The sequence below is a fragment of the Meleagris gallopavo genome, chromosome 4, assembly GCF_000146605.3.
Source record: "Meleagris gallopavo isolate NT-WF06-2002-E0010 breed Aviagen turkey brand Nicholas breeding stock chromosome 4, Turkey_5.1, whole genome shotgun sequence".
NCBI lineage: Eukaryota > Metazoa > Chordata > Aves > Galliformes > Phasianidae > Meleagris > Meleagris gallopavo.
In genome coordinates this window covers 45,633,257-45,657,719 of record NC_015014.2, presented here as the reverse complement: position 1 = coordinate 45,657,719, position 24,463 = coordinate 45,633,257, and the positions used below count along the sequence as shown (strand labels likewise).

Here is a 24,463-nt window from a genome sequence, read left to right as displayed (position 1 = left end):
GAAAAAAAAAAAAAAAAGCAGAGGAGAAATTTAAATTAATAGAAGATGGTTACAAGTACATCAAAGCAACTGCTTAAAATTATTACTCATATTATTATTTTATTTTGTTGACACAGGTTAAAAAGGTCAAGTTTATCTTGTTCTGCACATCAATGTGCCAGAAATCATCAGAATGAAAAAGTACTTTCAGAAGAAAGCATTTTTATGCAAAATTCCTCTGCACACTACAGGAGGAAACACAGGGGATATACTCAAAACCAGGGATGGTGTAGACCTACTGTGCAGATTATGTGCTTGGTATTTATTGAATGCAACAGTCAAAAGGAACAGAGGCTTTTAAACTAGATGTGAGTTTGTGAAAAAGCATAGCGAAAATTACTGAGGATTCCACAAAGTAGAGGTTTATTGCTCCAGTTTTTGAGGATAGCCTTCAGATTCACATTGCAAGTGAAGTTAAAGTAATACCACAACAAAGAAAGACCAACAAACCTCATGCCAGCAGCTGTACATGACTTTGTACACAGTGTGTGATGCCAAATGCGGCCGATAAAGTCGGTTACCTGCAGAAATCTCATGGACAACTTCATAATTTGATTTACTTTCAAAAGGCATTTTGCCTTCTGTGAAAACTTCCCACATCAGTACACCTAGAAATGAATCAAAATATGTAGAACAAAACAAGTTGTCTAATAATACTAGAAGTCCCATTCTTTTCTATGTATTTAATAATGAATGAAAAAGATGGGCAACCTGAGGTGAATGAAAAAAAAAAAAAATTGAACTGATGTAATTATGCTCATATTGAAGTTAGCAAAAGTGATGGCTCATGAAAATGAGATTAATAAGCATTTGGTTAATGGAGACACTTCAAGAACATATGTCTGTTGAAAACCAATTTTTTTAGATTAAAAGAGTATTAAAAAAACCACCCACTCTTCCTATACAGACAAGATTTGAAAAACGAGATAGACTAAAGATTAAGATAGGAAACATCAGAAAAAGTTGCTCTTTCCTCAATCTTATCAGTAGTTTTGGGGAAACAGCTTGTTACACATTAACCTAACCTACTCACCAAATGACCAGATGTCAGATTTACTGCTGTACTTTTTGAAATGAAAGACTTCAGGAGATGACCACTTGATTGGAAACTTGGCACCTGAAGAGCTGACATATTCATCATCAATGACGTATCTAAAGAATATCAGCAAATACCATGTATTTTAGTGAGAGTTAAAGTAAAAGCAGTTCTGGCAGCATTTTGCACAGGTGGTTTACAATTCCATGAAAATACTGTGTCAGTTTGTAAGAAAAGAAATTATATCATTAATTTAATATAGAATGCACACTAGAATATATGCAGTTAAAGAAATTTCAATTTAAATGAGTAATTTGATGGCTTGTGAGAGGTATGTCATAATAAAAAGATTTAGTGCTGTCTGTGCGCCCACAGAATGGCTGTTGTTATCATCCATGGGAAAGGTCCCTATGCCGCAGGCTGGAAAAACAGCAGCAATACATATTATTGTTACTTTTTAAGAAGAGAAGGAATGGTCTTAATTTGTGCCCGGGGAGGTTCCGTTTGGATATTAGGAAAAAAATTCTCTCCAAAAGGGTGATGAGGTATGATAACAAGCTGCCCAGGGAGGTGGTGTAGTCACCATCTGGAGGAGTTCAAGAAATGTGTAGATGGAGCGCTAAGGGACATGGTTTAGTAGGCAATACAGTGATGAGTTGATAGTTGAACTAAATGGTCTTAGTGTCTTCCCTAATCTTAATGATTCTATGATTCCACAAATTTATGTGCCCAACAGGGGCATTTATACAGTAATATTTTAAAAGGCTGAGCCCAATATCCAAACAAGCTCTGTAAATTGTCATGAGAAGACAATAGGTATGCACTGCACAACTCTTACAATTGAAGGCATAATGGATTGGTATCTTTTAAAGCACCTTTCAAAGAATGTTGCATTAAGAGAATCATAGAATTGTTCAGGTTGGAAAAGACTTTCAAGATCATCATGTCCAATCTCAACCTAACCATACTACCCTATCTAACAACCTTCTGCTAAATCATGTCCCTGAGCACTACATCCAAATATTTTTTAAACACATCCATGGAGGGTGACTCAACCACCTCCCTGGGGAGCCTATTCCAGTGCTGCTGTGTCCCTGGCACAACTTGAGGCCATGAGAAATTGCCTCTTTGTGTCCCTTTCTTATTTCTGGGGCAGGCACAGAAAGATGAGAGGTTATTGGATAAAGAACATACAAAATAACTGTACTAAACTAGTCTGTTCTGAGCTCTGACTAATTAGGGAGTGTTCGCATCACCTCTCCACAGTGGACAGAGCTTTGTTTCTCTGGCCTGTGCTTGCACTCTCTCTTCATGTGTGGTTTGTCCCCTCACTAAGCAGAAAAACCACTTCCCTGCTAAGAAGCACACGTCACACTTCCTGCCCACATCTTCCTTCCTCACATACCCTGCTGCTGAGCTCCAAAGGTCAGCGCCAACACCTGCCTCTGTTCCAAGTGGCTTTCTGCTCTCCCTGGGCTCCGGAAATTTGGAGCACCCACTTTACTGAGCTTAGAACCATCTAATCATATAATGGCTTGGGTTGGAAGGGACCCCAAGGATCATCACGTTACAAACCCGCTACCACATGTAGGGCCACCAACCTTCAGATCTGATACTAGACCAGGCTGCCCAGGGCCCCATCCAACCTGGTCTTGAACACCTCCAGGGATGGGGTATCTACAGCCTCTCTGGGCAGCCCATTCCAGCACCTCACCGTTCCCTCTGTGAAGAACTTCCCCCTGACACCTAATACAAACCTTCCCTCCTTAAGCTTAAAACCATTCCCACTTGTCCTATCACTATCTATCCTTGTAAAAAGTTGATTCCCCTTCTGTTTATAATCCTCTTTTTAAATACTGGAAGGCTGCAATGAGGTCACCCTGCAGCCTTCTCTTCTCCAGGAAGAAGAGAGAGCTTCTGGCAGCCCAGGGCACACTGGGCATTTCTATGTCCACAAACTACTGCTGACATTCACCAGATATTTTATTCACCTGTCTTGCACTCAGCAAGAGGACAATATGACACTCTGTCCACAGTACGACAGCTGAACTGCAATGTTATTGATTTGATCAAAATTGTAGACGCTGTGTACAGTGGAATTTCCCACACCAGCAAGCAAGCAGTGAGGGTAATAATGGGCCTTGTTCCATCTGACACAAAATAGGGCACTCACTGAGCTTGTACCTCCTACCTTGCCATGCCGAAGTCAGATACTTTAACAGTGTGTTCAGCATTTACTAAACAGTTCCTTGCAGCCTAGGAGAAATGAGAAAAACATAACTGAAATCTGGGCAAAAGCATTTTTAAGAAGAATATAATAAATAATTTACTTTCAGCTCATGCATTTTATATCCTGAAAAGAGGTGTGTGTCTTGCTCAAAAAGATGAAAAAAAAGTAAAATTCAGGCTCAGTGTTGGTGAACACCTGTCACTGCTGTGTGATTTCATGCACATAGCATATACCTGAATGCTTGTATCATGAGTTGCAATAATTTCAAGTATCCTTGCACAATAAAAGAACTTCTCAGATGCGGTCTAGTTATTCAAGCAGGTATTTTTCCTGAACGTTAACATCAGGGCACTCAATATGAATTATTAAAAAAGTGTTTCTGTGACCTCTTAATTCTCTGTGTCTGAAGGGCAGGGCAGACAAGCCACCTATATATCCCAGCACCAAGGTAAGGCAGCAGGGAGCAGAAGAAATGTGAATACAGAAAGGCTTTGTGAAAGTCTTGCAGGGGACATAAGCAGCCCTAAATTTCAATGGCATGTTCTATATCATCAGTATTCACTGAGAACCTCAGAAAACCCATTGTACTTACTAAGTCGCGGTGAATAAAGTTATTTCTCTCCAAATACTCCATCCCTTCACACACATCCAGGCACATTCCCAGCAGCATGTCTCTGCTGAGCTTCCCCCGCCACTGTCGCAGGTAGTTGAGCAGGCAACCATTCTCCAGGAATTCAGTCACCACGTAGAGAGGCTTCTGACGTGTGCACACCCCATACAGCTGGACCAGCTTTGGGTGGGATAGTTTCCTGTTTAACATTGTTTAAAACTGCATTTCAGTTAGTAGATCATTTGTCTCTGGTAGGTAGAATCATAAAATCAAAGAATATCCCAAGTTGGAAGGGACTCATAAAGATCATCAAGTCCAACTCAAAAGGTAGCTAGACCTTTCAACTATCATGATAATTTTGAGAAACACCTTCAGTGTTTTATAAACATTATTTAATTCAACTAGCCCTGGAGTTGTCCTCTACTAACGCATTTCTGCAACCAATTTCCTCAAAAAGGTTCATTTTGCAAAATTGTGATAGTCCATCAGTTATACAAATTGAGTGAATATAAACCTTGATTTGGAAATATGAAGCAGAAAGGTCTTATTTTATCTGGCTTTCAGGCAGGGGACATGAGAGGCTGCAAGGGTTCTTCACCTCTTTTTTACCTCTTTCTATGGATTGTGCCAATACCTGGTCTGGATAATTCCCTAATTTTCAAAATTAGCAGGAATGGCAATATAGCTTCTGAAAAGCTTTAATTAGGTTTAATTAGTTCTGCCCATGCTCCTAGAGACACTGAATTACAGACAAAAGAATGGTTGTAGGGGTAACTGTCAGCACATCTACTGCCGCTAGGCTCCAAGTGCAAAGCAGCACACATTCTAAAGAAAGGCCCTGGTGAGCGGTTTAGCAACCATTACACTAGCTTTTTGGTCCTTCACATCCACTATTCCCATCACAATAGCTTTGTTTGTTTTAAATGGACTTAGGTTATATTTGTTTCTTGGTCATCTCAGTGTCATCTGTGAGCTAGAATAACTTTTGTACTTACATCATCAATTTGGCCTCCTCCATGAAATCGTCTTCAGACATCGCACCTTCATTGATTTTTTTGATGGCAACCTTGATGGTTGCTTTCCATTTACCCAGATGAACAATTCCAAATTGCCCACGCCCAAGCTCTTTCATAAACGTCAGTTCCGAGGGGTTCAATTCCCACTCCTCTATAAAAACAATCCTGTACATTACAGTAGTCTAGGAGACATGCATATCTGCAGCTAATGTATGCAGCTAAGTATCACAACTGTTCATCAGCTATAGCATGGATTTTAATTATCTGGAATTTTCCACACATGTATGTGTTTACACAAGTGGTACTTTACAGCTTGTAGAATGCTGTTTAAATTGTTTAATGTAGGAAAGCCCGAGGCTTGAAGATAAGGCAAGAAAGTGGCTTTGATTACCTCTGAGATTTATTTTTTTTTGGCACTCTCATCTATGTTTTTAACTTTAAAGCAGTTCCAGAGGGCTAATATAGCCATAAAAATAGTCACTGACTGCCCTCTATTGAAACTACCAAAATAGTTCTGCCCTCCAGAAATATTAAGCCTTGATACTGACGCACAGTAAAAATGCACAGTAAAAATTTTGGAAATTCATATACATATATATACACGTATATGTATACATACATACAAATATATATGTGTATATTCATACATACACATCTATCAGTTAATATTAACTTCCTGATTTGTATGCACAGCACCAGCACTTACTGCTTGTTTTCTAACACTGTGTAAGAGATGATTCTTATTTCTAAAACTTCCATAGTTGACAAAAGAAAATCTTCTCTATCAACAATATTAATTTTATCTTCATAGGCATTTAATTAAAAGACCTTTTGCAAATCTGTTAAATGTATATGTGAGTTTCTGGTCTGCTTATGGAAGTCCAGAAAGGCATTAGTGGTAGCGAAAGAAGCACAACATTCACTAAACTAAAGGAATTGATCAGGCCTTTCATTTGGATTTGACACCTGAGGTGTCTGAGTCTGGTGATTATGAAGCTGGTTACGTATTTCTTATGACTGGGAAATTTAACGGACATAATTATTAGCTGCATGAATGCAATCTCAACTCTTTCCCAGACAGATACCTAGGTTTCCACCAAAACAAGATAAAGAATTTACCATAACTAAATCCTGCTGTTGCTGGTGAAGAACATCTGATTGATCTGACTGGATGTCGGAGACGGGTGATAAGACCTGCAGGAAACAAAGCACCAATATTCTGTTGACAAATTGCTCCATATTTAAGTATGCTACATCATACTTGTTCACAAAAAATATTTTTGTCTCTATTCACTCATGGTAAAAACATTTTAATCCATATTTAAATGATAGGCAGAACCAAGAATGAATGGCATTTTGAATGCTAGAAATTAAAAAAGGCTGCCATGAGCCAAAAACTAGGGGTGGCTAATTCTGGTAGGCTGCAAGTCAGTGTTAGAGAGTCCTTGTGCCTCCCAGTTCTGCCTTTTGTTTGTCGTGTGTGTGTCAAAATCTGCAAAAGCTGCCTGCTGGTGCATAGCACAGCTCCTGTTTTTCTCTGATTGCATGCATGCAAGTCACTGAATTGAAGGCAGTGAAAGAACTATGATCAAATTTTGTGCAAGTCACATTCAGTCAAATATGAATCAATAGAATACAGAGTGGGTAAGAACATAAGGCTTCTAGTTTCATTCATGTATATGAGTTTGGTATTATCATTTTCCATATGATACATGCACATTGCAGCTACAACTTCAGCAGAAAGGATCAAAGTATCTTGAATTTATTACCAATAGAAAAAATTCTGCATCTTTTTGGAAGGAAAGGATTAGTTCAAGAGTGACATCCAATTTCTCAAAATCTTGATGAGCTTCAGGGCATCAGTAGAAAAACTTTATCAGCTTACATCCATTACCTGCAGCATTGTGTTGATGATATTGAATGAGCTCAGGAATAGAGGAGAATAGATATTTTTCTGCTACATAATACTGTTTCAAGTGGTTTTTCTTAATTTGATAATGTCGAATGTCTCCACCATGACTTCTGAAATCAACAAAAGATTATGATCGTCAGTAAAAATATTTGATACTACAAATCTAACTATATTTTACTGGCATGGCAGCCACAGCACTTGCTGTAAAAACAGGCAAAATGAGATTGTAAGGCTTTATTGTTTGTGCCGCATTGCTGAGATGAGCAGTCCTTAGAGTAGAGTATTTCAGGGTTTCTGTGAATGCAATTGATCTTATCTTAGGATATCGGCACCCTGACTCCCAAATGCCCAGCACCACCATTTCAGTATATGGGCTGCAATTCACTGACTGCAGTGCTGCACAAATAGTGCTGGTGCCTCATTGCTCCCGTGCACCATATATCCAGCCTGCCACTCATCCCAAGGAGTTTTAGAGAAACTCTTCCTTCACATTTTCAATCAAATCACAACCATTCAGAGCAACTCACCCTTTAGATCGTGAATACACAGACAGCGTAAGGATTCCCTGTTGGCTTGAATCTCTAACAACAAATGAGCCTTCTTTGGACTGAAAAGAAATGCAGATATTTACTTTCTTGAATAAAAGTCTCTTGAAATAGCACTTGCAGATGATTACTGATTTCAGTGGTATATCTATGACTACTTGGGAGGGTGATAAAGCAGCAGTGAACAGGAACTGATAACGAAGCAGAGCAAAATTAACCAAAGGAGAATATCAAGTGCCAGAGTTAAATATTTTGGGTGAATTACACTCTTCAGTGTGAAATAGTGAGAATTCTTTCATTTATTAAAAGTTCAGATTATACAAATCACTAGATAATTGCCGTAAAACAATTTCATCTCTGGTGTTCTTCTCTGCTCTATCTTGCCCTAGCCCTGTGTTAGCCCTTGAGCCTAATGAATTTACACAAGCTAGACAACACCTAAATGCCCATCAGAGATAGAGGGTAGAACACAGCATGAATTGTTTGATCTGTATGTAAGGAAGGATAAGGGGTTTTGTTAAGCTCTGCCATCTCACTAACTTCCTGCAAGGATTTCAGTCTTCAGTGTTTCATACCAAAGACAAGCACAGTAAGCTCCATTTAACTGATGTTACTCTATATGGAAAATCTTAATAGAATTTACTGGGGTTACAATGTAAAATTTTGGGATGTCCGGACATTCTGCACTACACTGTACCCCAGAAAGCCATCCTTTTATTTTAAAACACCTTCTCTTACTGTATGTCAAACAGAATTGGATTTGGCTGTTGAAACTCTCATGATGCCTCTACTGATAATCCTTTGTAGATATTATTAACTCAACGTATAGGCTGAGTTACCTTCTGTCGCAAAAGTAGTTCTGCCTGGCTTCTGTTGATGTTCTTGCAATACCACCTGCAGCAAGGAGATGACACATCAACTTCAGCCAGTACAAATTAACGTTTGTTCTGCTTCACAGAAACAAGGGTTAGTCTTAATAGTTGCTCTATCTCCAATGTTAACACCTGAATAGAACTAACCACTGTTGCATATCAAGCATCTCTTAATTTGGAATTACTTCATTAGACCACAGTAAATATGACAAATACTTTCCCTATTGAATGTGATTCACTACAGTTAAACGTGAGGTGAAATAAAAGGAAAAAAACAGGAAAAAATTATGCTAAATTTTGATGAATTTTACAGTGAAGCTGTTTCAGCCCCCTCTTCCCTGGAGTGACAATGTATTTTACTTTTCTATCCAGGAAACCAGGCTGAAGAAATTGAAAATAGATTCTAGATAATCAACTAGATGTTCACAAAGGGAAGAGATCAGAATAAAGAGATACTATGTAGTGAGCCTACAGAAATGGACATATCTAGATTCTGTCATTATTATTTATCATAATTATATGATTATTATGATTGATTTCATCAATCACAATCCCTAAATTCTTCTAAGCAGGGCTACTCTCAAGGAGTTCTTCTCCAAGTTTGCAAAACCTTGCACCTTGTTTTGTTGAACCTCATTAGGTTCACATGGGCCCATCTTTTGAGTTTATCAAGGTCCCTCTGGATGGCATCCCTCCCTTCTGCTGTATCAGCTGCACAGCTCAGCTTGCTGTCATCATCATATATACAGTCCAAACAGATAGACCATGATAAAAACATTTAACTCATTCTAAGGGTGATATTTTGTAACAGCAACAACAAAAAAAGAGGCTTCAATAAAGAAAACACCTGTTCATGGTCAGTCTTCTGGTAAAAGCTGAAAGATCAAGCACAAAAACTTACCACTCAATTTTTAGAAAAGAAAGTAGAGTCACCGTCTTGAAGAGTACTTACTCATATGTTTCTAAATTACTTTTTGTGTTCTCAGTAACATAATTGCTAGGAATTAGACCTTCATTCCTGAAACATATTAAGGATAATACAATAGTAAGATGTAAAATATTAATAGGATTAAGATACATATTTTCTTTTACTGAATGACAGAAGTTATATATACTATTGGTTACGTCTTTAGATTCTGAATCCCAACATGAGAATCAAATAAGAGTATAACTCCTTTCACCTGAGGCAAAGTGTTTCTGCCCCAGACTGTGAACAGCTACTGAAATGATGCTACTTAGTAGAGTGCCAAGAACAGCACGTTAAGGAAAATTTTCAAGTAAAATCAAAACAAAGATTAAAAAAAAAGTAACATTTCTTCTAAATCAGAAATCATTAGCTTTATTTCTATCCTTGTAACAGATCTTCAATATGAAGAAATAGAAAGTGTGTGGTTGCACATATACAAAATAATAACAAAGTGGACTCTAACAGCAAATCTGACGTGAGAAAAAAAGTGTTTAAAAGTATTTAAAGGAGGGATGTGAACATGTATATTACATAACATGTAATCACTCTTCATATCAGATTACAGGACACACTGAAGAAACTGTGGAGAAAGAGGAATATCATGAAAAAATATATAAATGCAGCAAGGATCCTAGAAGAAGTTATCCAGTTCTCTAAAATGTCCAAGAACCTTTGATCAGGGGTTTTGTTTAACTTAAATATCTTAGGAGTCTCTATGGTCTTTATGAAGACTTTACACATACACAATACGTGGTAGAGCACATGAAGCATATAAAGCTGGATTTTCACATGGCTCAAAGCCCAGTTGTTCACATAGTCCTTAGATGTACTTATGTTATTTTGGAAGTTACTAAGCCTATGACTTAACCCTGTATTCTCAGCAGAGAGGAGATGCCACCCCATTTCTGGAGTGCCAGATACTGTCCAAACTCTTCTCAATTAACCCGCGTCCCTCGTACGTACCTCCTCTATACCTTCAAACCTCCATCAAAATTACATATACCTCATTCTACATGTTTACAGGGTTGTAGGATGATCCTACAAAGGGCTGTTCTTTTTATCTCTCTCTGTAGGAAGAGGGTTTAAAATTAGGCGCCCGGTCTCTTACCCATACTGGTCTCTAGCCTTCCACCAGTGAGGATCATACTGTTCAAGGATAATGTATTCTTCCGACTGCTTGAGTGTTAAATCAGAGGGTCCTCTAGCGAAAAAGTCATATAGGGCAATAACTTTGAGTTTCTTTGTGTAGTCTTCAAAAGCCTCAGCAGGTAGAGGAGGTAAAGGCTTGTTCTTTATATGCAATTTCTTCTTACCCTAGTGAAAAAGAAAGTATCTTCCACAGTTAGTCTTTTCTCTCATCTATTTCTTGTATAATTCCCCTACTTCTATAGCACCTCAATAACTAACAGGTACTAATCACGGTCATAAATTCCTGCCATACAGCACAATTGTCTTGTAGAACTGTTATTTGTTAAACAGTATGACTCACAGTAGAATAGTTTGGTATCAAAACCAAAGTTAAAATGGAAAGTAAAGTAAATAAAAGACTACCATCTACCTAATCTTCCCCCCGTTCTTTGGGTGACTGCTACATAGTACAATTGCCGGGACATCTTGGTGTAAATTAGAGAACAGTGTTGAAAACAATTTATCTGATCAATTAACACGGAAAGCACTACAAATATTCTTAGCAATTGAGCAGGAACATAACCTTTTTCTTATGCATCAGGTTAGGCTTTAGTTTCGCCTTCAGTTATGCTCTGACAACTCAATTCAATTTAGATCTAGCAAAACTGAGGACTTTTCATGTGAAGCTGAGCAAGGTGGATGTGTGCATCAGTACAGGTTAGGAGGTGAACCGCTGGAGAGGAGCTCTGAGAGAAGGACCTGGGTGTCCTGGTGAACAGTAAGTTGACCACAAGCCAGCAGTGAGCCCTGGTGGTCAAGAAGGCCAATGGTATCCTGGAGTGCATTAAACCGAGTGTGACCAGCTGATCAAGGGAGGTCCTCCCCCTCTACTCTCCCCTGATGAGGCCACATTTAAACTACTGTGTCCAGTTCTGGGCTCCCCAGTTAAAAAAAGGCAGGGATCTCCTGGAAGAAGTCCAGCAGAAGGCCACAAAGATGATAAAGGGCCTGGAGCATCTCTAGAATGAGGAATGGCTGAGTAACATAAGTCTGTTCAGCCTAGGGAAAGGAAGATGGAAGGAGATGGAAGGCAAATGGATGAGACCAGGCTCTTCTTGGTGGTGTGTAGTGATAGGACAAGTAGTAATGGCTTACAACTTGAACATAGGAAGTTCCATGCAAGTATGAGGAAAAACTTCTTTACAGTAAGGGTGACAGAGTACTGGAGTAGGTTGCCCAGAGAGACTGCGGAGTCTCTTTCTACAGAGATACTCAAGACCCATCTGGATGCCCACCTATGTGACATATTATAGGGCACCTGCTTTAGTACAGGGGCTGGGCTCAGTGATCTCTTGAGGACTCTTCCAACCCCTGCAATTCTGTGATGATGAAATTGCACCTTCCTAAAGGGTAGACCCACTTTTCCCACATCCATCAGCCAAACCCAAAAGTTAGAGAATGAAGTACCCTCATCCACGACAGCAAACTTGGGAACCCACAACCCTGTATTTCCATCAGTATGAATCTTTGGATACTCTAATTTTTTAAATATTTATGCAACAAAGCAACCTATGTGCTCAAGCGCCAGTTACTCCTCTGCTTGTTTCACCAGTGAGCCACTGGATGTCACATCATCTCAATTTTTTCATCTGCCAAAATGTTACTTACTTTACACTTCCAAGTAGGTGCATGTGAATCTTCTGATTGAGAGGCTGAGTACTGGGTCTCCAGGTCAGTGTCAGAGTCCACATTTATCTTTGTTCTCATTGCTCTAATTTTGAAAAATAAGAAGTGTTTTTGCAATTACACCTTTGTAAACATCCACATTAAAATATTTATGGAAATGTATGCCTTAATTCATATTAGGGATGTGCAGGGTAGAGCTTCTTCAAACTTCTGTACAATTAGTATTTCTACCGAAGATAGATGGACTTCTAAAATTTTATAGCAGTTTTTAAAATAGATGGACTTTACCTATAGACATTTTGACTGTCTCAATGGCTGAAAATCTGAAAGATTTCACTTACCGTTTTTGTACCGCACAGCAGCAGCAGCAGCAGAAAACAGACTGGATGGTGTGATCTGTAAACAAGAACATTTTCTGCATATGCAGTGATTGTTTGTTTACAAAATTTACATAATGAATGACTACTTAGCTCTATTATTAACTCTTTCTTGCTGTGAATTATCTAGCAAAACATTAAGGTGGAATTTGCATCCACCAAAGAGAGCTGAGCTTTCCTCCCAACCCAGCTATATCTATCCACTAACAGCACTAAAATCTCTTTTAATTATGAAGCTGCTCATTAAATCAAGGAAAAAAAAAAAAAAAAAAAAAAGACATCAGTGAGATATGTACTGATCTAAGTGACCATGCTGCCCTGTGCACAGAATGAGATGGGAATATCATTACAGACACAAGATAAAGAACCAATCCTCTTCAGCAATCACAGAATTTCTACATCACCTGAGCCAAATACAGACCAGCATTTGCATTAGATTTTCTTATTCTGAGACTTACTCAAAGGACATACAGAATATTTTATTATTTAAATCAATTCTGGTTTCCCTGACTCTGTTCCAGCCATTCACATAATATATTCATTAACCCAGGTTTAATATGCTAACAAAATACGTGCTTTACACTTACATACTAGGTGATTGATAATTCTGAAACAAATACAACAGAAACACCATCACTTACATTGTAAATTTAGGGAAATGTTAGTACGGTATATCTTGTATGAGGAGCAAGGATAATACACTATAATTCCAGCTGATTTAAAATGGGTTAGAAGTCATTACGAAGACTTGAAATCTTTAAGTAAAAGGTTGACATCTGCACTGTTCCAGTTCCACACAGGCTCTGATATGGAGGTCATCACAAGAACAGGTCTCAGAATATTATTTGAAATAGGGTTCCTAAGGTCTTGGTATTTTGATCTTTTATCTTGTTTACAGTTGGACTTGGTGATCTTTACAGTCTTGTCCAACCTAGATGATTCTACGATCATTTACATGATGTATCCTTGCACACACCGTGTCTTCATTTGTTTCTCCCTCATAGAGTTTTTCTTGTTGATCCTAATGACCTGTCTTTGAATAAAAAGGTTGTTCTTTCTGTCAACCTGTGAGACTATTTGCCAATGTATTTTATCAATAGTTCAGCAAAGTGTGCTGACAGCATGTATCCTACCACTCAAAACATTTAGTAACCAGTGTGACAAAAAAACAATTATTTTTTTTATAAAGGAATATGAGTCAGTAAATCTCGTTGTAATAAAAGAAAAAGGAGAAAATAACAGATGTCAGAAAGGTAAGAACAAAAATAGTTCTCAGTCAGATGTGGAAGAGACCTATTTTATATGTGTTTTGATTAGAGTATTTGTCATGAAAGTCGTAGGGCATTTCCCTTAGGCTTAGAGCAGCATCCTGTAAAGAACCTGCTGTGTGAGAAGGTGGCCGACCTACACTAATCAGAAGACATAATGAACTGTTTGATAAAAGTTTCCACTAACAGCTATGCAAAATACCCAAACCAGATGACAGTGACAATTTTCTTTGAAGAAACCAGGCCAAAAACTTGAAGGTAATGTAATTTATTTGCTGCACAATTTAGGTGTATTAAGCTCTCAACTGCTTAAAACTACAGCAGCTTAACTTTGAACACAGTCTCTAGCATTGTTGGGCAGTAGAACTGAGTTTGTTAGTGTTTTCAGTGTGATCAAGTTTGGAATGAACAATCCTTTTTAAAAAGTCAGCTGGGAAATATTTCTGTTTTATTTATATTGCTTTTCTGCTCCTGAAAAAAAAAACAAAAACAAAAACAAAAAAACCCTAGGAGTTTAATTGCTGTCTATAAACTATTTAAGTGAGGTGCAAAAAGAAAACTTGTCTATTTCTGATGAAATCCCATGTAGTCTGATTAAATACATCATATCTCATTAGATTTGTTGTCCTCATAGGAGCTTATTAGAAATAACTAGAAACACTACAAAGTTTCAGTGTAACATGAAATTGATGTTCTAGTAAGACGACAACATATAGCCACAGCTGGAAGTCAACGCATAGGTTAGACCACGGCTGTAGCCCAGAAAATCCTGTCCTACACCAACCTCCTTTTTTGACATATTTGGCCAACACTGCAAATGGTGACAGCTTTGCCACACTGAACAATTTGATTAATGTGGCCTACGTTCGTATCTTTGCTAGCAACATAAGCAGATCTCTACATGTAAGACCGCCTCCAGATGCCCCTGTGATGCTCACTGCACAGCTACAGGAAACCTGCACTTCCTGCCCAAGGCTTTTATGGCTGCACACACCCTCCCAACGACTGAGGCTCTTCCTTTGTCTTTACCTTCTTCTACTCAAAAGCTTTAAATCAAAATAAAAAAAAAGTTAAAATTAAATAGAGGTCTCTCCATATTTAAATACAAAAAAAAAAATTGCAAATAAGAAATTGAAAATGGATTTTCAGCATTTCGTCTTGAAATTCTTTTCTGCTAAATCATATCACCCTAAATCATATCACAGGAATCGATGGAATAATTCTGATTTCCCTGTTTTGAATTAGGGACCTTTTCTTAAACAAAACACTGGATTCAAAGATGTTTAGTTGCATACATATTAGTAGCCCTTAATCCTCTGAAGAGTTCATTATTTAAAAATTAAGCAGTGGTAGTATCAGTGAAAACAGTACTTCAGAAAGAAGAAAATTCTCCAGCACCCACAGCACCACTAGATCTTTCAGCCCACATTCCCTTGAGCTCTGTCAAAATTTAAGCTACAAAAATACATTTGGCTTTGATCCTTAGCAAGTAAGGATCTCTAACAAATCTGTTGGGTGGAGAACTTAAAATGTAGGTTCAACTCAAACAAGATGAGAATTTAGGCTGCTGAATCCAGGATTTACCAATACTTCCTTCTTTAGCTGTGTGGAGAATTTTCTATTTCTAATTTCCAACAAATGTTTGCAATCTCAGATATCAGCCAATTCTACAAATAATTTAACATAGGAACAAAAAATGTAGCCCATCTCATTGCTAGTATCTTTTTCTTCCTAGAAATAGGTTTTTAAAAAGTCGCATTTTCCTGATGACAGATTAACAAGTATGAAACCCACCACCAGCACAAACTATGATATCTTATAGAACTATGATGCCCCAAATCAATTTTTTTTTAGGGCGCCTAGTTTTGAGCAGAGAGAAGATATAGTGGCAAGTGAGTCCTGTGGGAGAAGCAGAAATCCTAGGAATGAGATGTTGAAGCTCACTTGACAAATACAAGCAGAAAAAAACGCAAAAAAAACCAAACCAAAACAAAACAGAAAAGACACAGTGAAAAGATGCAAGTCCTTTGAATGGTCCATTGCTGCCAATAGTTTTCCTAAAAAAGTCCTAGAACATCAAGCAGAATGTGTTGGATTGATAAAATTGTGTGACAGTGTGTGAATTGGCCACAAACACGTGCAGTCTTCCCCTTGTCTTCAGTTATACCTCACTCAATTTTGTAGACTTTGGGAAACAGTATCAAAGGATTAGACAAAAGCAACAGGTTACAGATGAGTTCTTACAATCAGCATTTTATTATTTCTTAAGTCTCTTGATCTGATTCACTTTGATCACTTTTCTGATTCACTGCGTCTCAAAGCACTGCTGTTTTTGAAAGTGCCGTAGTCCATTTCTAGGACATGTATTTTTATAGTATGTTCTGCACAGTTCTTGCACTTGCAGTAGGGATATGTTTACTCTATACACTATTCTGAGGAAAAACTCAAATTCAGCTTCACTCAGCAAAACCAAGTCTTTACCGTAACACTCAACATGCCTCCTAATCAACTACGTCTGATATCTAATCTAGTAGAAAATACCAGTAGTCTGCCTCTAAAAATACTTCAAAAGACAAGCTTCCAGCTTTTCAAATGTACAAACTGAGGCTTTCTCTATTTTTCTGTGTATAAATTCTGCACCTGAGGAAAGCAGGCTCAAGTTATACCAAACTTTTTATTCGTATCTAATTTCTATGTGCCACTAAGGACAGCATATGGGAATATCTCCACATTTCCATGCATTTCCATCAGAATAGACAGATGCTTTGCTGAATCCATCATGTAATGGATTCACGTTTATGTAGTAGTTTTGAAAGTCAAGAAAAGGAGTCCAAATACAGATCACTCAATCTGCAACCAAGCTGCACAAGAGAAAACTGTTGGGTATTGTTATGGCAATAATTAAGTAGCTCATTTGCTATGTACAACACAACTGCTGCACAAAACAATACTTCAAGAGAAAAATATGTAGGCCAGGCCAGTTTACTTACAGGTTGAAAGAATCATATCTGGTTCTCATAGCTTATATTCACATGAAAACGCAAGCCTTCCTTCATCAGCTGTGCCTGTGAATACCCCAGCAGTGCTCTTAGCTCTGCTGTGCAGCAAGGTAAACACCAATACAGCCTGTCCCCGCCTACTTTCCTTAAAAACAACCTACTAGATATTAATCTCATGCTCGTTAAGTGTTTGTTGTTGTTTTTTTTTTTGTTTTTGTTTTTAAAGGTAGAAATCATAGAAAAAAAGTACTTTCTGCTTTCTAAAATACAAACATACACTTTACAGAAAATATATATATATATATATATATATTTATTGAACTATAATCAGTAGGGCTAACTACTGCTGAAAATGGTAAAAACATCCAGCAGCTGTATGCCACAGAATTTGGTTCCCATTCTGATAAATTTTTGATCCTGATATTTGGGGGCGGGGGGGAAGTTTTAATAAAAAGGAGGAGAAAGCATGAAGTTGATTAAGGAGTGACTGAGCTCACTCAGAAGAAATGATGATGTGGTATTTTAACCTGCCTTTGATCACATGAGAAGGTTGCCAAGAGAGCTGCCTCAAAAGCTGTTCTGATTCATCCCAAAATTAAATCATCTGAGACTATATGCAACTGAAAAATAGCATTCATCTAAAAATGAGGTGGCCTCACAGTTCCTGATAGGTCATAAGCATCAAATCCAATGGGAGGTATGTAAAAATTATACTTGGGCAGCATAAAGAGGCAGGTGAAGTTTCAAGAGTCATCTAAAGCGCACATCTCCATTGAGGAAATCTGCCAAATACAAGCACAGTGAGGGTAATCTTTATCATACAGATCAACATATAATTGTTGTACAATAAAGAAACATCCGTAAGGTTTACTAGAAATTATTACTCTCCTGATAATCCAATGCTTTATATATATTTTAAGTGAAATACTGCTTATTCCTGTAAAACTATTTACAGTGTCAGGGGTGTTGGCAATGCTATACCTTCTCCATCAAGAAACTGGAATTCAAAGGAGCAGCTAGAAGAAGGAAGAGCCTGGCTTACCTTAGGTCACCCACGTTACTTTTTCTGCTCCAGGTAGAAAATGCAAGAATTTTCCGTTCAACAATATTTGCTGCTGGTATTAAATTGGTAGTGGTTTGGACTCAACACTTTGGCAAACTCATTCCCATAGCTGTGAGACTTGGTCATTTAAAAAAATAATAATAATAATAATTTCAATCCTTTCTGACACCCTGTAAGTTTCTGATGCAATATCACAAGGAAAAGAAAGCATTTCTTCATACAAGATACTTCCTCCTCATTCAAAATACAAAGGCTTACACAAAGCAGTGAGAGGAAACTAAGCCCCTCCAAGACAGAAATGATGAAACGTGTTAAGGTAACTATATTTACCTTCAATAACTTCATTCAAAATAACTTTGCTATGTTCTTCCTTGCACGGAAACTAGTTTTTTGAGAAGCAAACTGGCAATCTATTCTGTGTTACACACAGGACAAGGACATAGGTAATGATAAAAGAAAAAATAAAGCATACGTGTAATGGAATTAATCCAAAGGTTGGTACAGAAAAATTGAAGTGCAAATACTCTTCAGATGCTTTGGTCCAAAGTTAGGTGAATTGAAACAGACTTCAGCAAGGCTGAGGAGATGTCAGCCTTCAGCAGAGGGGAAAGAGTATGCAAGTATTAAAGAGTTCAATCATTTCTGCACTAAACACAGTTAAATCCAATTAAATATATATTCATATTAAAAATATATGCATTTAATAGGAAGCATGTGTACACACAGGCATGTATATACATGGAAAATCACAATGCCATATTTACATGAACAATGAGTTTGGCTTACGATGCACTGTCTTGACAGTAAATTAGTGGCAACTCTTTACACGTTGTTCCAAATAATAGTTAACATTCAATTTATTTATATACACATGTAGTACAATGTTGTTAAGAATAGAAAGATTAAATCAACGTACACACAGATGACAGACAGAAAAATAAGTCCTCCTTAACTATATTTGAGTGCATTTTCTCTCATTTACAACCCCATACATTGAGAGTTGTATGTAAGTCAAGGTAGGACAAGCTTGAGTTTGAAAATGTCAAGGGGAAAACAGTTTATATAAATAAATGCATGAAATTTATATATTTACAATACCTACAGCATATAAATTATTTTACAATTTATCTAAAACAAGGTACTATGGAATGTTGACAGCCAGCTAAATCTTGGACTGATTTGTCATGAATAATGTCATGACTAACATTGGAAGGTCTTTGGTTGACCAAACAGCCTAGTATAGCTCAAAGCACATCATGGCTCAGTCCTGAAGCAACACTTTTGAGTGTTACACCAAACTGAAGAGTTTGCTGTTAACAACTTATATGTGCAAATGAAAGAGGCAAATTTGTGTTCCTGGTATGTCATGAAACATCCATCAGCTGAGAAGAATAGTGTTTCTGGAGAATCCCTAGAAACATCTGTATGTCAGTAAATAGATACCTTCATTTTTTAAGCATGCACATCACTACTACTGCTACCTGTATAAAGAGCAATTCAGAAACACGGACCATATGTACACGAATCCAAATCAATAAATGCAAATTAAGCTCCCAGACTTGGGTCATTTTTACTTTCTTCCTTCACAAAGAGCACTATTTTCTGGCTACGCAATGCTGAATTTTCAGAGAAAATACAGAGACTGTTATTATTGCTGAAGATACCGTGCTTATTTTCCAAAATCATGTGAAACTGTCCTTGTATTGAATTAAACATTATGGGCTCCCCACACTGTTTGTGCAGCATGTAGCAGCATCCAGGACCAAGCCTTTGAAAACAAACAGTGAAGACATCTCTGGAAAGTGGTTTATTTTCTGTACTTGTGCTGATATTGCCGTTTCTCAGAAAGCATCTTCACCCTCTGCAATGTCAATGATTATATGGAGCAAGTCTTCAAAAGTTGGGCGTCCCTCCGGTTTCTAAAAACAAAAGTATGTACAGCTATGATGAGAAATTAACAAAGCTTTGTTGGTTTGGTAAATTCTTGGTCTTAGTATCATTCTCCAGCAATGACTTCACCACTTCATTAAACGTGATGTGGAAAAAAAATATTTCCTCGTGTAGGTTTTGAATGCATTGCAGTTTCATAAGTGTCACTTTTACTTCCGTGCTATGAAAAACTATAGTATGTATTGCTGGACTACACCCTTCCTGCAATTCATTATTTTGCATAGTGCCACACTTATTCATTTCTCTCTCCAAACCCACCTCCAATATATTCTTCCAGTCTTCCTTTATGCAACTCGTTCATGCTCCTAAGCATTCTGAGCATTATTCTCCAAAATCTTTTACTTCCATATTATTTTTCATATAATGCAATGAGATTGCAATGGAGACTTATGCAATATTATTCTTCATTTATTCTTTTGTCCATATAATTCCCTGTGTGTTGTAATATCTTCTTTGTTTTGTTTAACCAAAACAATACAGAGACAGTTCCTTTACTGACCTTAATGACAGAGTTAATGTAACATCTTTCGAATGCGAGTGTAACTTGCACCTTTCCTCCACTTATCAACCTAAATAAATTTGTATCACCTGCTGAATTTTGAAGCCTCACACACTTCTCAAATAATTAATAAATTGATCAAGCAAGGTACCTAGAGTTAATCATATTTTTTCACAGACTGACTGCATGTTGTCATTATTTGTGCCTCATTTGTGATTTGCAAAGATTCCTTCTCTCACACAATGTTTGCTTAGATTTTAATGTTAATAACCCCTCATGAAATCAATACATTTTTAATCAATTAATTGATGTTCATATGAATTCTCAAAATACATCTAAATTGAAGGAGTGTTAACAAATAACTTAGTTATCTTACAGGTGATTTATTAGTCCATTTTAATGGACATTTCAAGCTGGTTACCAAATACAAACAAAACTTAATGATCTATAATTTCCTGGCTCCTGTGAAAAGCCTTTTGGGACCACAGACATGTTTGTTATTTTGCAGCCCTCCAAGGCACTATAGTTTTTAATCTGTTTTTCGTTTCATAAACCAACTGCTTTGTAAGCTTTAGATATTCACCAGTCAACTTGGTGACTAACTACTTGTTCCAGGGCCTTTTCAATCAAGACAACCATCAGTCAGTATGTCATCTTTCTCACAGGAAAAGAGCAGACCTTCCTCAGCAGCCAATGCAGAAAAGACAAACTAGAAATCAATCATTTAGCTCTTTCCATCCCTAGATCCTCGATTGCTCTCTGAAAACTGGAAGCAACTAATGAAATACAACTAACCTTTTCATATGGCTTCTGCTTTAATACCATGTTTCCATGATAATTAACAAAGTGAGGCAATATCAAAACAAGTCCTTAATTCTGGATTATCTTGACTAATAGAGTTTTGCAAGTAGTGCTTGTACACAGAAATAATCATGATCAATTAAGACTTAGTGATTATTTCATTTTATTACTAAACTTACAGTTCATTTATTTCACAGAAATTTCTTCAATGGCTTTTATCATTACAGCTGTACACTTGGAAACCTGAGAGAGACATATAGCTCCAAGACTGTCAACTATTAGATCACACGGAAACAGATTTGTACCTTTTTATTTTCACACACACATTCTGTGTGCAAAGCATGTGTTCAGTTAATCTCAGTTGTATCAGAACTGTATTTGACTGCCCTGCCCCACTTCCCCCCTCCCTTCTTCTCGCCTAAGGTATATATTTGTCACTGAACTAAAGCCGTTCTCACATTGATCCCTGTACAGAACGATTCCCTCTACTTGACTCAGTTGACTCTTGTTGCAGCAAATTTACAAGTTGTCTACGAACATTCAGCTGTGGTCTACATCTCACCTACTGCACCCTATTTTTTATGCACTATCTGCAGTAGATAAAGGAGAACCTTCTTATCCTTGAATTCCTCATTATGCCCCTTTCACACCACCTGTACAGAAAAGACACTCTGCTCTTTTCTGTTCTAGCAGCCAGCAGCTATTGTCCTCGTATGAGCACCATTCATTAAGAAAGAAATCTTCTAGGATTTCAGGCCTTGATGCCCTGGTTACAGGAAGAATGCTGCAATACAGATTGATTGTTGTTGCTGGATTGACCTTTTTCTCAACTCAAAGGCAAAAATAAAAATGTGCCTACCTCCTGCCAGCACATCATCATGACTTCATATACTTGCTTGCAGGCCAGCTTGGGGCGGTACAAGCGATGTCCTTGGCTAACCATAGTTACCACATCATAGTTGGAACTTTTTTCGAAGGGCATTTTTCCTTCTGTAAACACTTCCCACATTAAAACACCTAAAAAATTTAAATAAACATTAAGAAAATAAGCAAATAATTTCTTAAAATAAATGTTTATTTTGAGCTCTGGACTCAGGCTTACTAAACGAAAAATGGTTTGAAATCTATATTACAGAACAAGCACTTACACGTCATCACCGAATAAACTTTATTCTAGTAGCATGCATTTTAATACACAACAGCTCTAACGACCTCTGTGGAGCTTCATGCAAGCACAAAACCACAGCAAATGATTTCTGTGAGCTCCTTCTTAGATGTGTGAATACTACTTGGTAACTAGGATTCAACCACAATTGACAAAATGGAAAAATAGTGCTTTGTTTCAGTGATAAACACCTTACCGAATGACCAGACATCTGACTTGCTGCTGAATCGACTGTAATTGAAAACTTCTGGTGGGCACCACTTCACAGGAAATTTAGCCCCCGAGGAACTTGTGTACTGATCATCAAGGACATACCTAAAAAGAAAACATCACGTCTGGCCTCCAACAGCTGGCCTCCAAGCCTACAAATTGTTATTTAGATCTGGAACTGAGAATTTGCAGCTCGTATCGCCACCTAAAGGCCATGATTTAGTATTACATGAGAAAATGAGCTTCATCAGACCTTGACTCTCAGTCAAGACACTGTTTCTTTCTCTATTAACTTGGAGTCTTCTCAAGCCTAGGCCACTTGCAAGTCAAATGCTCATATTACAAGAAAAACAATGCAAAATATTTCATTTCTTGCTCTGTTTCTCACTCATCAGTCTGAACTTAGACACGGGGACATGCAAGAGCAGTAGCACAGAAAAGTGGCAAAAGTCAAGCAGTCACGGTTCAACAACTATTGTGTTGCTTTTCTGAGGTTTGTGCTTTGTTTTTAAACAGAAAAATGCTAATAAAAGACCAGTCAGACCACGGAGTCTGTTTAGAGCCAATCCCTGCGATTCTGTGATTCTCAACATAAGAAGCAGAGACACTTAATTCTCTAAAGAATAAAGTACACAGTTTTGTTTTTCCATAATTTAGAAGGAACAAGTCACATCACTACAGAGCAAATAATCTTTAAAGGCACTGGAAAAATAAGTATAAGAATGTTCCTTAGAGAGGTCAAAAAAGATCATTATTACCTGTAATCTTGTTTGGTGTGTATTCTCTTACAGAAAAGAAAAAGGGCTAAGTAAATTTTTCAATATCACTACAATTACGTTTGCACACACTCAGCCATACCTTGTCATCCCAAAATCAGATACTTTAACCACCCCCAAATCATTCACCAAGCAGTTCCTGGCAGCCTGCAAAGAGAATCATTAGATTTAGATTAAAACTTTCAGTCTCTTGGACAAATTGCTACAGACTGATGAGTCTTCACCCTCATCAGTTAGCAAGTTCACTGATTCACCAAGCACAGTGGCATATTCCTACTATGGCCCAGAAGAAAAGCTGTGCATGTATTTGGCTCCTGATAGCGTTGTTTTGACAACTAAACCATTTTGTAAAAAGTCGCCAGGAAAAATTATGATCTCAAGGCATTTTGGAGTGGTAGAAATAGCACCAATATACACAGTTATTTCAGCACAAATAGCTATCAACTTTCTATAAGCATTTGAGAGACTTCATTCTATTTTCTCAAGAGAGAGACACGTCATCTTTTTCTGTACACTGCAGCTTTACATATTTGCTAAGAACCTAAAGAGTCAAATTACTTGTAGTCTTCTGTGAGAATAAAAGCTGATATTTACAAACATGCTGATTCAAAAATGGATAGATACAGTCAAAAACAGCAATTTTAAGGAAGTATATTGCATGATGGGATGTTACCAGGTCTCTGTGGATAAAGCTGTTCCTCTCCAGGTATTCCATTCCCTCACAGACGTCTTGGCACATAGTGAGCAGGACATCTTTACTCAAAACCCCACGTTTTTGTCTTAGGTAATTCAGAAGGCAGCCATGCTCCATGAACTCGGTCACAATGTAGATGGGTCTCTGTTGTGTGCACACACCATACAGCTGAACTAACTTAGGATGTGTTAGTTTCCTGAAAAGATTGGCATCATGTAGTTATTGCTTTCCACCTCCCAGTACTGCCAAAATACACCTGCCTGAAGCGATATAATAGTATATGCCATCAGAGACCAAAAATAAAGGTCCCAAGCATCGTGTAGCAACTCACATCATTACTTTGGCTTCTTCAATAAAATCCTCTTCATACATCGCGCCTTCCCGAATTGCTTTGATGGCCACTTTGTACTGCGCTCTCCATTTCCCAAGGCGCACTACTCCAAATAGGCCACTCCCCAGCTCTCTCATGAAAGTCAGCTCTGATGGATTAATTTCCCATTTCTCTGTAAATCAAGACAAGCAAGAATCACTGACTGTTATTTTAGGATACGTGCTGAACTGGTAGAGAAGAGGAAGAGAAACTCTTCCTAGAAAATTAGGGAGAAAACTTTTTAGAATTA

The 24,463-nt window shown here is 37.6% G+C and overlaps 2 protein-coding genes across 3 annotated transcripts in view; both read right to left on the bottom strand.

The window, feature by feature from the left end:
- Nucleotides 1–15: 15 nt before the first annotated feature.
- LOC100544958 (tyrosine-protein kinase TXK) lies at nucleotides 16–12,468 on the bottom strand. Its single transcript, XM_010710181.3, has 13 exons — nucleotides 12,383–12,468; nucleotides 12,024–12,126; nucleotides 10,336–10,541; nucleotides 9,213–9,278; nucleotides 8,228–8,282; nucleotides 7,371–7,450; nucleotides 6,826–6,953; nucleotides 6,051–6,125; nucleotides 4,911–5,082; nucleotides 3,898–4,114; nucleotides 3,267–3,331; nucleotides 1,073–1,191; nucleotides 16–647 (listed from the first exon to the last, which is right to left on the bottom strand). Exons 1-13 carry the CDS (start codon nucleotides 12,460–12,462, stop codon nucleotides 454–456), a joined length of 1,560 nt encoding a protein of 519 aa, XP_010708483.1. The 5' UTR covers nucleotides 12,463–12,468; the 3' UTR covers nucleotides 16–453.
- A 7,072-nt stretch (nucleotides 12,469–19,540) lies between these two features.
- The window catches only part of LOC100544807 (tyrosine-protein kinase Tec), a 32,363-nt gene continuing 27,440 nt past the window's right edge, over nucleotides 19,541–24,463 (bottom strand). For both annotated transcript variants that reach the window (XM_019614861.2, XM_010710180.3), the window contains exons 13-18: nucleotides 24,175–24,346; nucleotides 23,823–24,039; nucleotides 23,232–23,296; nucleotides 22,360–22,478; nucleotides 21,858–22,015; nucleotides 19,541–19,667 (exon numbers count right to left, since the gene is read on the bottom strand). In XM_019614861.2, coding sequence (XP_019470406.1) covers nucleotides 19,590–19,667; nucleotides 21,858–22,015; nucleotides 22,360–22,478; nucleotides 23,232–23,296; nucleotides 23,823–24,039; nucleotides 24,175–24,346 — 809 coding nt within the window. In that variant the 3' untranslated portion in view covers nucleotides 19,541–19,589. The remainder of the gene's footprint in view (nucleotides 19,668–21,857; nucleotides 22,016–22,359; nucleotides 22,479–23,231; nucleotides 23,297–23,822; nucleotides 24,040–24,174; nucleotides 24,347–24,463) is intronic.

Coding starts and splice junctions, on each gene's coding strand:
- LOC100544958 (XM_010710181.3), bottom strand. CDS start 12,462: ATGCAGAAAATGTTCTTGTTTACAGATCACACCATCCAGTCTGTTTTC. Junction 8,283..9,212: donor AGTAATTTAGAAACATATGA/GTAAGTACTCTT, acceptor TCCTTGCTGCAG/GTGGTATTGCAAGAACATCA. Junction 5,083..6,050: donor AACAGCAGGATTTAGTTATG/GTAAATTCTTTA, acceptor TTGTTTTTATAG/AGGAGTGGGAATTGAACCCC.